Source organism: Danio rerio, chromosome 3 (genome assembly GCF_049306965.1).
Source record: "Danio rerio strain Tuebingen ecotype United States chromosome 3, GRCz12tu, whole genome shotgun sequence".
NCBI lineage: Eukaryota > Metazoa > Chordata > Actinopteri > Cypriniformes > Danionidae > Danio > Danio rerio.
This window is the reverse complement of record NC_133178.1, coordinates 26,581,069-26,595,567: the sequence shown is the minus strand read 5'-3', so window position 1 is coordinate 26,595,567 and position 14,499 is coordinate 26,581,069. Positions and strand designations below refer to the sequence as shown.

At 33.4% G+C, this 14,499-nt stretch overlaps 1 protein-coding gene across 11 annotated transcripts in view; it reads left to right on the top strand.

Moving 5' to 3' along the window:
* abat (4-aminobutyrate aminotransferase) overlaps window positions 1–14,499 on the top strand; it is a 48,661-nt gene that overhangs the window by 27,576 nt on the left and 6,586 nt on the right. For all 11 annotated transcript variants that reach the window (XR_012397821.1, XR_012397820.1, XR_012397818.1 and 8 more), the window contains 9 exons: window positions 2,629–2,709; window positions 2,995–3,087; window positions 4,500–4,562; window positions 4,666–4,729; window positions 4,933–5,081; window positions 8,711–8,848; window positions 10,307–10,474; window positions 12,219–12,365; window positions 14,052–14,163. Coding sequence is in view for 5 of the 11 variants with exons in the window: in XM_068216148.2 (XP_068072249.1) it covers window positions 2,629–2,709; window positions 2,995–3,087; window positions 4,500–4,562; window positions 4,666–4,729; window positions 4,933–5,081; window positions 8,711–8,848; window positions 10,307–10,474; window positions 12,219–12,365; window positions 14,052–14,163 (1,015 nt within the window). In the remaining 6 variants the exon portion in view is untranslated. The remainder of the gene's footprint in view (window positions 1–2,628; window positions 2,710–2,994; window positions 3,088–4,499; window positions 4,563–4,665; window positions 4,730–4,932; window positions 5,082–8,710; window positions 8,849–10,306; window positions 10,475–12,218; window positions 12,366–14,051; window positions 14,164–14,499) is intronic.

The following is a 14,499-nucleotide window of genomic DNA, read 5'->3' as shown; positions in this document are numbered from 1 at the left end:
TTTGAAAATTGCGCTTTGTAAGTCTTCATGCTGTGATCCAATTCAATTTTCCAGCTAATTGCTATAGTCGTTTGAAAAAATCAGTGTACTGTTTTGTACAGAAGGTTCAAGAACTGCATACAAATTGCTTTGCCTGTTCCTTTTGAGGTATTTTAGGCAAATTTTACAGGAATGCTAGGGGTTGAAGGTATAGTTCACCCAAAAATGAAAATTTCCTGTTATTTATTTACCCACATGCTATCCAATATGTTGGTGACTTTTTTTTCAGTACAATATATTAACTAAGTCTTTGGTGATTTATATAATGGCAATGAAAAGTGATTGGTTTTTAGATTACAAATGAATACATACAAATGATTCCAAATTAATAACCATGGCACCTGATGACACACTGAGGTCTTGTGAAGTGAAACGATTGGCCTATGAAAACAATTTAGCGTTATGTATAATAGTAGTATAAATCCACAACCTGGTCAAACTAGTATTGGCGCTTGTCTGTTTGTAGTCTGGCCGCTTTTGATGGCAAAAATGCAAGAGCACATTTAGACGGGGTTAAGTCATGCAGTTTGAGATATTTAGATATCTAGCTATGTATACTGCTCAAAAACATTTTTTTTAGCGATATGTTTGTTTATTATATATTTAGATAGATATTTGTGATTGTGCCACCAGTACTTTGGACATTTTGTTGATGGAAATGCCTAGATGTGCACAAATTTTGATAATGCACATTAAAAACACGCAGTATACACAACTGAGTAGGATAAACTTTTTGTTTGATAAGCAAAGATGCACATAAACTATGATAAAAACACTTTTACTGAACAAATTCCAGTATGCACATTAAAAAAAGGTCATGTGAATTTTTAATAAGAGATCATGTGTTGATAAAAAAAAGCGTGTTTATGGATAAACCAGCAGGCTGAGCACATTGTAAAACATCTGGGGCCTCATATACGAAGACTTGCGTTGAAATTATACTAAAACATTGCGTACACACAAAGCTGTAAATGTGCGTACGCAGTAAAAAATTCAGATGTATGAAACACTGCATACGCAGAATCACACGCATATTCTCTTTGTACATCTGAATTAACATGAAACTGAGCTCACGTGCACAAGCGCAAAACCCCTCCCTGGCTCCTCCCCCATATGAATATGCTAATGACTTCACTTTGGCAAAACCAAACGAAGAAGCAATGGCAAAAGCAAGAAAAAGCCAAAAGCTTTGAACAAAATGTGAATTGGCGGTGCGCCTATCGGAGGTAGACCGGAGAAAAACTGTGTTATTTGTTAGTCTGTCCTCTGGAATTAATAACAAAAGAAAAAAAAACAGAGTGGGAGAGCTGATGCGAGTAGTGGGGTCTTGTTGGACACCTCATTGGAATAATGTAATTAAGTGATAGTCGAGCGTACATGAGCAACGCGAGTGGCGTAGCTCTTAAAAAGCATGGTAACATGTTTTGACAAAATTTTTCCTGAACCCGGTTCGAATCCAGCATCTGATGAACTTTTTCTTTTTTTCCCATTACATATCAGATTTTACCTACTCTTCATCACGAGAGGACAAGTAGGAATCATTATTAAGTGTGTGTATTATGTTAAGCGCATTTGAACATCACATATTATTTGCACATTTATTGAATGGAAATGTTTTTGATTCATGTAGCCTGTGCAAATTCATCTTCAGATGGCGCCTTTATAGCAATGTGCGTGCAGTAGATTGCTCCGATTACATTGGGCAAACCGGCGATCGCTGCAAGTTGCGCTTTAATGTTTGGCAGGTCAACTGTATGGTATGGAAACCTTATACACCTGCTAGACATGCAGATGATCCCGTCTCATACAGCTGCCAATGCACGGCTCAAAGATATTTTGTAGTGTGCATTTTAACATGATTGCCTCTAGGAGTTGCCAATGAAAATAAAACAAACACACACAAGAAATGCACGTACGCCAGGCATGAAGTTGGTGTAGACCATCGCACATTCTCACGTTCATTTCATCGTTAGTAAATCCAAACGCGAGCATAAAATCTGGCATACGCAAAGTTTTTGTGCATACGCACCGTTGAATACATGGGGACTCTGAAATGTTGTTTTGGTCATTTTAAAACGCTGTTTTACTATTAGTGTTATTATATTAGTAATAGCTTCAAAAATGTTAAAGAGAGTCTGTGCTCCACGTCTCCTGCCTTTAAACACCATTATGCTTTTATTGCACCGTCTTAGGCATCTTACACCGCCTTAGGCGTAAGTAATTTGTCAAATTAAGGAAAGATTGATGCAGCTTCTTCTACCGCAACAAATTCCGTTTTTACTGTTGATATTTGGCATCAGGTGATCAAGAAGGGACTATTTTGTTCTCTTTGACTTGTTAAATGCAAACGCTGCTTTATGTGCACGTGTTTTATGTAATATTCCCCTTTTGCACATAAATTTAATTTGCATCTTTGGATGGAAACATAACTACCTACATCTTTGATGACCTTGGGGTTAGTAAATGAAAATTTTCATTTTTGGTTGGAAAAAAATGACTCTTTATTAAGAAAGTACATAAATGTAGAAAAGGGGGAAACATAAATACAAAATAATGAAACTCTTAGGTTGACTGTTTTGTTTTTAACAGAGTGCATTTGTCAACCGGCCGGCACTTGGTATCCTGCCACCTGAGAACTTTCCAGAGAAACTGGCGGAGAGCCTGTTGTCGGTGAGTGTTAATGCACACATGAACGATGCAATATCAGCGTTTCCAAAAACTACCAAACAAGCTGATAACAGCATATGTGTCCTGCTGATAATCCTGAAACTGCTAAAAAGTAGTGTGAAGCGTTTCAGTGTCTTCCTCAATAATGAAGCTGCAGATCCCAATTCTTTAAGATCATCTTCATTTTAATGAAGTCCTTTTGTTTATTTAACCAAAACCTTCTAAATAACTGTTTTTCAACATTGGCCTGAAATGTTTTGTTGTAAATGATTCTTTCTTCAACATCAGATCGCCCCCAGCGGGATGACAAAAGTGCAAACCATGGCTTGTGGCTCCTGCTCCAATGAGAATGCTTTCAAGAGCATGTTTATCTGGTACAGAGTGAGTGCCCTTTCCTCAGTTTGCTCTTGCACACACTGAACAATCACAGTTGAAAAAATAGATTACTGCTATTATTGTGAATAACCCTGTAGATAGAAAATTATTGATTGGTAAATTTTAGCATTTTAATTATTTTTGTGGAAAATTTAATTTATGTTAAATTAAACATAATAGGAGAATGTTATACAGGGTTTCTGCAGGGCCTTAAAGTCTTAGAACTTAAATTTGTATTTTATGACATTTTAAGTCTTTTACTGAAATTTTGTGTTGTAGGTCTTTTAAAATCTTTTTTAACAGCTTTTAATGTTCTTTGTTAATGTATTGCTACCACATCCCATACAATCACCAACAATCATCTCAATAAAACTTTAAACTTACAAAAAGCCTAAAAAGGTCATTTTTTAAAGTCTATTTATCGTAATGATTTAATTATTTTCCTTACAATAACACTGTTTAAAAAGTTCTCTATCTATTTAGTGCTATTTTGCTGAGAAATAAAATCTGAAATATTTAATTGTTTTATTATTATTGTATTATTAAATGTATTAAACTATAATAATTTTTTTATCGGGCAAAAAAAATATTTTCCATCTAGGCCATTAAAAAAAATAAAAAATTCTTAGCCTTTATCCCTTTATGATTCTCAAATTTCAGTCATAATGGTCTTAAAAGGTGTTAAACTCTGTGAAACATGCAGAAACTAAAAGATCAAATTAATACATTGCACAGACTATTATTCATACATATGATCATATATCAATATATAAACTAGGGCTAAACTTTAGGTAAACACATTGTATTGGTCAAGATTGTAATTTTTTAATGCAAAAAAAACATATATTGGTAGTTTATTGTAAAGATGTTGTATACATATTTAAAATATAATTTTGAAAATGTTCTATTTCAAAAGTATATCAAAACTTAATTTAGAATTTCAAACGGTTGTCTTGTATCTTCAATTATTATCCTTAATCAGTCAATAAATTTTATAATAGGACTATATCTATATCTAATATTTTTGTGCAAAAAATATTGAACAAAAAAATGACAAGTTCCAGTTATATAACATTAATTGCAAAGTAGATTTGTCATGTCACATTGTCATTTTGTATTCATGTCATCAATTAATTGTCATTTGATTGACAGTCCTACTTTATGCGCATGAATATCTCCTAGATCAGGGGTTCCCAAAATTTTCAGCCTGCGACGCCCAAAATGGCTGTAACTATATACTACTATTATGGATTAAATATGGTAATTCAAATGGTTTAAAAAATTTATTAGATTTTTGGAAATCACCAAGCGACACCTCTTTGTTGTCCTGTGACACCCCCTACCGTTCCCCCCTCCTACTTTGGGAAGCACTGTCCTAGATCATCTAATATCTTTTATTTCTCTCTAATGGTTTCTAGAATAAAGAAAGAGGATATGCAACCCCCTCCGAAGAGGAAGTCGGCACTTGCATGGTCAATCAGGTTAGAGAAAATATGAAAGATGCTCATTATGCATATAATTTTCCACCACCAACAAATACATTTTATACACACAGTTTTCTCTCTCATTCTCTCTCTCTCTTAGAGTCCTGGATGTCCAGATTTGAGCATTTTGTCTTTCATGGGAGCTTTCCATGGGAGGACTTTGGGTAAGTGCTTGAAAATGTTGTCTTTTGCTAGAGCTCAGATTCAGAGATCAGTGGCCTGGCTTTACATATATTTTGCATTGCATTTGATTTCCTGTGGAGCTATTCGTATCAGATGACTTCATTTGAACAGCAGATGTTTTGTTTTGCCTGGAACATCGGCCCTCTAGTATGCGTGTTTGTGTGTGTGTGGTGTTGGATTTCAGGTTGCCTGGCCACAACACATTCCAAGGCCATCCACAAGCTGGACATCCCATCCTTCGACTGGCCTATCGCACCCTTCCCGAAGCTGCGGTATCCTCTGGAGGAGTTTGAGAGGGAGAATGCTCAGGAGGAAGCCCGCTGTCTGGAGGAGGTCAGAGTCAAATATCTCTCACATGCAGGGTTTTCGTGGCTCATGGATTTTTTGGAATATCATGGAATTTCAAAAGATCAGTTGCAGAAATTAAAAATCAGGATTTTTTTTGTACAGGTTCCTGAAAATCCGGCACTTTTGTTTGTCTCTCTAAATATTATGCTTCATTTCCATTGAGCAGTACGATTTAGTAACTATAGTTTGATACGGGTCACCGTGATCAGGCTTGCATTTCCACTGTGAAAATTGCTCTTTTGCTAGATTTAGAGTAAACCAAAATGTTGCGTTCAGGAACATTCTCGCTCTAAAAAAATTCAGTTAGGGTTAGTAAACTCAGGATCGTTATTTCAAATATTACTGTTGTGGATTCCTCACATTTTTAGACACCATTTTAAATAATACTACATTTATAAAATGAACCGAACAGAATTATTATTTATTTTGTTGGTTACAAGAAGACTTGGCTTGCTCCATGTCCTAGTGATTCTTTTCTGTAAGCCAATAATGTTCAGCAGTGAGTCTAGCTCCAATTTTTGGCACTTTTTTGTAGTGTGATCATGGAAACTGACATATTTGAGTACCGCACTGTACTGTACGGGACCATACGGATCAGTGGAAACATGCCATTAATTTCTACTTACCCAAAAATGTAGTGCAAGTAGAATAAAAGTATATGTTGTAAATATTACTGAAAGCATGAGTAAATTGTAGCCTTTTTAAGAGTGCTCTTGATGAGTAGATATTATAACACTTAAAAGTTGATGCATTTACATGTGAAACAAAACATTCTGTTGTACATTTAGTTATTGTTGAAGGCTATTCTACAATTTCTGTCATCATACTGCAGATAACGGTCATCTTCTGATCAGTGTCAAAGTCTAAACCAAGGGTGCCCAAACCTTTTCTTATAAAGGGTCAAAAACCAAACTTGACTGAGGTCTGTGGGCTGAAGGAAAATATAACGAACTGTATTACATTAAAGTTGCCATGAGTTATTTCTTAATTTATTTTCATAATATAAAAAGAAAAACTAGAAAACATTGCTTTTTATGAACTATTATTTATATATATATATATATATATATATATATATATATATATATATATATATATATATATATATATAATAAAGTTATTACAGTAAAAACAGTAGCTCAATTATAAAACAGACAAAAAAAGTTTTGTTCAATTAAAAATGATGACCTCTGTTAAAGCTCCCAATCAATCTTCTTTTTCAGATAGGATGGCGAACCAAATCAAAGCTTATCATGGGCCAATTTTGGCCTGCGGGCTCTATTTTGTACATCTCTGGTCTAAACAGTCTCTTGGTCATTGCGTGTAACAATTTAGTGCTTTCTGTCTCTAGAGGTTGTTCTGTATGATTCAACTCTTTTTTTTTTTGATTGGAATGGAATCACAGCTCTGACGATTCTACTTTTTTTTTTTGTCTCGACTATGGCAATTTGGCTGAAGTAGTGACTGCAGTTTGAAGGAAAAATAGTAGAGTAAAAGTACACATTTTTAACACTACTTAGTAAAGAACAATTCCTAAGACAACCTACTCAATTACAGTCATTTGAGGATTTGTAATTTGTCACTCCACTGATTTCCTTTTATCAAAATGTAAATTTTCTATACCGTCATATTTGTTTAATCACATATTTTTGCACATTTTGCCTTTTGTTATAGTTGGGCTTTTATTCAGCACCGTTTTATTCCATTTCCCGTTCGCCAACTTCCAGTCACTTAAATTGCATGCATTCACCAGGCTGTACCTGTTAATTAAGGCAAACATAAAAGAAAAATTTATTTTTCAAGAGTTTTGGCTACAAAATGATTATTTCAAAGACTCTGTTTTAGAGTGCTCTTGTTTCCTTTAATGGCTTTTTAAAATGTTGAGGTAAATTAGCTATTTTTTGCTCTTATAATGGTTATTAAATTCATGAAAAATGATATTGAAGCTCAAACAATCATCATATTATTCAAAGCACAATTGCACCTTGTTTTTCCATTCATTATAGGTCATGGAAATTCAGTGTTTTAGTCAGGGAAAGTAAAGGAATTTGACATTTGGTTAAGAGTGGGAACCCTGAGGTGTACAGGGCTTCGTGCAAAATCAGCTCAGTTAACAGCTCTGTAAGCAATTAAATTCTGGATTACAATGAGGCAATCATAATGCCCTATTATTTAACATTTGAATACATGTAGAAATAAAATACTTCTTATTTTCACTTAGACTATCTAAAAGTATAATGTGAAATGAATTAAAACTATATTGAAAAAAATAAGAAAACTTGCAGTAAAATTAAAATCTTAAACTCTGAATAGCATAACATCTCAATGATAGCAAACTGATATGTACAGGTAGATAAAATGAAATATTATATCAACGCATGTCATTTTTGATGATGATGCTTAATATTATTATTATTATTATTATTATTAGCTTTAAGCTTACATTTTCTGCTGGTTAATTTAGAGTTTATCAGTTTATTTGGTTTTATGTTAATTTTGTTTTATTTACATGCTGTTTGTCTTTGTGATAATTATTATTATAATAATGATTATTATTATTATTAGACTTTAGCATTTAAAGTGCATCCACAAAGTATTCATAGCGCTTCACTTTTTCCACATTTTTTTTGTTACAGCCTTAATCCAAAATGAATTCAAATAATTTATTTTCTCAAAATTCTACACACAATACCTCATAAAGAAAATGTGGAAAAAAGATTTTTTGAAATCGTTGCAAATTTATTAAAAATTAAAAAGCTGAAAAATCAGATGTACATACGTACTCACAGCCTTTGCTAAATACTTTGTTGATACACCTTTCGTAACGATTACAGCCTCAAGTCTTTTTGAATATGATGCCACAAGCTTGGCACACCTGACATGCACTGTCAACCCTGGGACCTTACAAAACAGGTGTATGCCTTTTCAAATCATGTCCAATCTGAATTTACCACAGCTGAATTCCCATTAAGCTGCTGAAACATTTCAAGAATGATCAGTGGAAACAGAACCTTTACCTGAGTTCACTTTAGAGCTTCACTGCAAAGGCTGTTAATATTTATGGACATGTGAATATATATAAATATTTTTTTCATTTTTTTTTTAAATAAATTTGCAAAAAGAAAAAAAAAGAATTCACATTGTCATTTATGGGGTATTGTGTGTTGAATTTTGAGGAAATAAATTAATTTAATCCATTTTGCAATGAAACTAACAAAAATGTGGAAAAGTGAAGCGCTATAAATACTTTCCAGATGCACATGTGTTTAGCATTTTTGTTTTGTGCTTTTTGTGGTTTTGCTTTTAGCTTTTCATTTTGTAGTTTTGTTATCTTTTTAAATGTTTATGTTTCTAACTTTGTTTCATTTATACTTTTTCTTTTTAAGATTTTATTTCCTGTTAGGAAGCTTTTTTTTTTTTTTTTTACTTTCATTTTAGTCCGTAAACTACTAGGATTTATAATTATACTTTATTTATGTAGCACATTTCATACACAATGTTATTTCAAAGAGCTTTAAATAAACGGGAATAAAAGAAACCAATATAAGAAAATTCACTAGAATCACTATTTTGACATGCAAGTTAGAGATTTAATATGTCTGAATGGATTTCAGGTTGAGGATCTGATAGTGAAGTGGAGGCAGAAGGGCAAACCGGTGGCTGGTATTGTGATCGAGCCCATCCAAGCTGAAGGAGGAGACAATCACGCCTCACCAGACTTCTTCATCAAACTAAGAAACATTGCACGCAAGGTAAAGCTCTTCGTTTGCAGGATAACTCTACTCTAATGCTTCATTATCCTTCACAGTACTCCTCACTCACTCCGTCTCTGCTTTGAAGTACTGTCAGAAGGATACTCCATTTATGAATATATATATATAAAAAAGACTCTTTGAATGATCAAATAAAAGAAGACACTCGCAGCTCTGCAGGAAGTTCTTTTATCTGCTCTAATTTGAGTCTTTCTAAATGTGATAAGGCAGGACACAATAGGACATAATTTAATATAGCTGTTATTATGGCAAAAAGGGCATATCGTGGGGGGCATATCATGAAAATCTGAATTTTTCCATCTTTAAGTGCTATAATTGGGTGTATGGCGCATCTGGAAACTCAGAAAACATGAAAAAGGACAACCTACTGTAGTAAACCAGTTTTGGTAAGCCTTTATCTGCAAACATCAGGAAAAGGGCACCATTCAGATTTGGTTTAATAGTGATATAATACTACACGACTTAATCACCCATGGCACCACTGCAGCTGGTGATATACTGGACCTGTTTACTAGCTGTAGCAGCTTGATTAACCATGTCTGTGCTCAAAAAAAACAATAACAAATGTTTAATTTTTGGATCTGCCAAGTAACATATTGACTCCTGACTTCCAAATCACTAATCAAACTAGTTTTTGAAGGGAATGTGTTAGTATGAAGCACATTTGTGCAAAATATATTTTATGCCAGATTTACACTTACCATCAACCTCTACCCCACCCCACCTAATGTTTCACAGTTTGAAATATTATGGTTTTTCCTCTTGTTAAACTGCATTAACTCAATCTACATAGTGAAAATGCAATAGAAATAAAGATGAATTGAATTGAGAAAAAAAAGAAGTGGTCACTTAAAATGAAGCATGTCAATGTTCAGCATGTGTTGTGTGGCTGCCAGGGTTCCTGCGCTTTTTGAAAGTAATTTAATTTCAGGTGTGTGATTCAAGGCCTGGAATGTATCTACAAACAGACATAGATCCTTGCAAGTGCTTAAATTCAATTTTAATTTAAATAATTTCATGGTTTTATTTTAATAATTGTACTTAATTGTCAAAAACAGAATGATAAAACTGAGAAACTCTTAAATTAAAAATCCTAAATTTAAATCTTGTACAATAACACTGTCAAATAATGCACAATTGTTCAATATTTCAGAAGCAGCATTTAAATATATCCAATATTAAATTCAAATCAAATTTTATTAAAACTCTTAGAATTTAAATTTCTTTTCTTTTTTTCAAAATTACTCTTTATGTAAATATCAAGTGTAAGTAAAAAGTCAAGTACAGTAAGGATTCTGACAGTTTAAATTGATTTAAAATGAATGGTGCTATTAAAAGTCCTTGAACCTCGTGTTCATGAAAGCATGGGAACTCTGGACTGCACTGGGATTTGACAGACAATGGGTTGACAGATTTGTCTGTGTCTGCTTGTTTCAGCATGGCTGTGGTTTCCACGTTGATGAGGTTCAGACCGGTGGAGGAGCAACGGGCAAATTCTGGGCTCATGAGCACTGGGGTCTGGACGACCCTGCGGATTTGGTGTCCTTCAGCAAGAAGATGCTGACCGGAGGATATTTTCACAGAGATGAACTGCAGCCTGACAAAGTAAGAGCTGTCACAAACATCCCCTCGTGCAAAATCAGAAAGCGCACCGTTTGCTGATAAATGGCGTTATAATGGGGTTTAGGAGCTGATGATTGTTCAGTCAGAATAAACGATTGCATGTCCTCAAATGAGGTTTATTCAGCTGTCTGCAGCTGAGCACTAGCGCCCCCTACTGTCGAAAACATACTTTTTGTCTGCATCCTACAGGCTAAATTCTCACACAGTAATGTATTGACTACATTTATTTTTTATTAAATAACTGCACAACAAGAATCAAAGCTGACTGAACTGAAAAACTTTTAATGAAAGAACTATTTATGCATCCTTTTAAATTGTTGTAATGGTTTGTTCTTATTGAGAATAATAATAATAATAAAAACAGTAAAATAGTGATGAAACTTAAAGTCTGTGAGAAATCAAAATTTACAATGTTTGTTTTGCTCGCACACATTTTTATTCTCTATGTGAACAATTCATCTGGGCAAGTTAATCAACTTGGAATTTTTTTTTACTTTCATAATCTTCAATCAAATTCTGAGCATTTCCTTCTGCATCTAGAGTTGCGGTACTTGTATGTATATATATATATATATATATATATATATACAGTAGATATCGTATATGGGCCCTGAACATGCGTCAATACCACCGCCATATTTGTACAGTGCTCCCAGGACAAAAGTCATTCAACCGCATTAGTCAAGACTACAGCAAATCAGCAAATTGTGTAAATGAAATATGACAACAAGACGCTGATGCCAGAAACTTGTATTATTGTCGCCTGTAACGACTAGTGTTTGAAGTAGCTTGTAAGGGTGCCTGATAACACAACAGTGCCTGCGCCTCAATGTGTGCACTGTCCACCCAAAATATTGAATATTACAAATGTTACATACCATTGAGACGCAGAGATCTATCGATGGTTCACAAGAGTCGTTAACGAAGATTCATTCACAAACGAATCGCTCTCTCTGTTAGAACATGAAGTGAAAGCAGGAAAAGGTGTTGTGTTTCATGACACAGATTAGATCAAATTTAACAAAGAGGGAGGATAATACATTTCCATGCACACAAACACATCCTCTTTGTCATCAATGCCTGTGCGATCATGATTTTCCATCACTTTTTTACATTGATGGATAAATAATTTCTGTAATTAAAAAAAAAAAATGCATGATGACCCCCAGGATAACTCCAGATAATAGATGTATGTATAAATGTCTATATATCTCTGGCTCTGGATGGCCAGTCCTCTACATCTTGGTCGCGCGTTCATTTCAAATAGCACTACCCTGTACTAAAATGGCGGCTCTATTGACTCATTCCTTCCAATAGACAACAGTAGCATAGGCGAAATCTGATGTAAAAATCTGTTACACATCAACATACTGAAATGAGTCTCAGCAACTTTTGGTTCTCACAGACTTTAACTGAAGCTTTTGTGTATTATATAGTTTATTTGCATCTCAGATTTATAATGCACAGTGTTTTGTCATTAAATATTATTAAATATTTTCAAGTGTTCAACAGAAGAAATAAAATAATACATTTAAGATATTTAATTATGGGTGGTGATCCATTTAAAACAAGCCAATTAAAATAGCCCTTTTCCTGTTTTGATCTGTTGAAAAGGTTTAGAATAATGGATTTGTTAGCTGTGGAGTGGCATGGCTTTTGTGAGGGAGCTGGAGTGTGAAAGCAGATGAAGTTGAGCATTTGATCTGACAATGCTCTGCACTTTTAGCCTTACAGAATCTTCAACACGTGGATGGGAGACCCTTCCAAGAATCTGTTCCTATCAGAGGTGCTCAATGTGATCAGGAGAGAGAACCTTCTGGAGCAGGTGACGCGTTCAGGCAAAGCTCTTCTGCAGGGGCTCTATGCTCTACAGGTACAGCCCGCTTCATCATACACCACTCTGCTTGTGTTAGAAAATATTTGTTTATGATAATTTTTTAGTTAAATCACACATTCAATTAAATTGTTTTATACAATCATAGTGTACACAACAGTCTCTGGGCTTGCTGCATCATAAACAACATTTTAACAATTTCTAAAAAAAACTATGACTTTCTGGCCATCGGCCATTAGGCATGGATATATATACTGCGATCATGAAAGTATTACATCGCTTTATAAATGTTTATTATTACCATTTGATGAGTCTCCCCATACAGTTTGATACACTTGAATCAGATGGCTGCTCTGTGTAACGTCACTCTTAACAAGCGGATACATTTTGTTTTATGCCAAATTTTTGATTAGAAAAAGCTTTTCTGAGAGATTGATAACTAATTTGCACAACTGTAAAAGTAATTTCCTCAATATTATTATTATTTTTTTTTCAAATCTAAATCTGTCAGATTATTCCTCAATTTAAGACATGGTTAACCTATCTCACTTAAATGTTGCACATGGAAAGAGTCCGTTATGGAGTTTTTAGTAGGCCCACATGGAATGTGCACATCCATAAAATCTGCATTTTTTAGCCCATTGACTCTATGTATTTACTTGTGTAATATTAATTCAGTTTTTAAATGAATTTCACTAATATAATTGTGATTATAATAATAATATTAAAAATTTCATATGATTTATTTACAATACAGTTTGTAAAGTAATATTTTCTGTCTATTAGTAGATCTGTTATATGAGAGACTTGCTTTATTTAACAAATAAGTGGATCTAATTGCATTAGCATTGTAAACATTAAATAGAAGTTAAAAATCTATATTTGTTAATTTCATATATGAAGTTTTTAGTTATGATACTCATAAAATCATTCCGCATAAATCTGCAGATTTTTTACACATATATCCCTAAGTTTTACCATATATGGCAATCATTTCTTGATCATCTGGACCAATTTAATGCAGATTCTGAGCAGCATTGTAGTGCTTAATATGTTCATCGCCCCTATTGACTGCATCTTTGTATTTTCATTGAATCTGTTTATATGCTCTAATTGTTTTTTATTAATAATTAAATGTATTATTAATACCATTATTTACTATTATTAACACCAGTGCTTGCATTCGCCAAATACATGCATGTATTCTGATGCTCCATAATATTTATTTCTATTTATTCATTTGTTCATACATAAGTTGCCTGATTATATCCAACATTTTATGCTACAAATATTTAGAGGATTTTCTCACTATTGACTGTATTTTCTAAATCTTGTGATGATGCAAGTATTTCCCCTCTTTAAAACCTTTTGACTCAAAAAAAAAACTTATAAAAACTAGTTTCTGATATGAATTCATTTGATGATTTTAAGGCTAGAAATGTATGCAGCAATTGAGTGCATATTTATATATAACATTTTAGAGCAAAGAACTAGATACTTTTTGTGAACTTTTTTTTTTTTTTTTTGCTTTGAGTAATAAATCCACTGTGTAAGTGTGGTGATAAATAGTACTTTTTTTGTCTTTTACCCTATTCACCTTAATGGTTGTCTTAAGAGGATGTTCATCACTCCTGCAGCCGGAGACAGAATGACAGCGTAATCCATCATGTCATGTAATGAGTGTTTGTTGTGGATTGATGATGGTTTCTTCGTTGTCTATTGTAGAGTCAGTATCCTCATCTCTTGAGCGGAGCCCGTGGTCAGGGAACATTCTGTGCCATCAACGCCAGCAGTGATGCCACACGTGACTCCATCATGCTGAAGGCCAGGAACAAGGGTACGCCATCACACACACACACACACACACCATGTCCAGAGTTGACATTTACTGGAACACAATTATTTCAATATTTTCTTATTTAGATTTTAAGTAGTGACAACAAGGAACTACAGTAAAATAGATTTGCAATGTCATAAATACTCATAAATAATAATTATTATTATATTTAAGAATATTAACTATATCTCAGGTAAAAAAAATTACAATTACTATATATATATATATATATATATATATATATATATATATATATATATATATATATATACATATATATATATATATATATATATATATATATATATATATATATATATATATATATATATATAT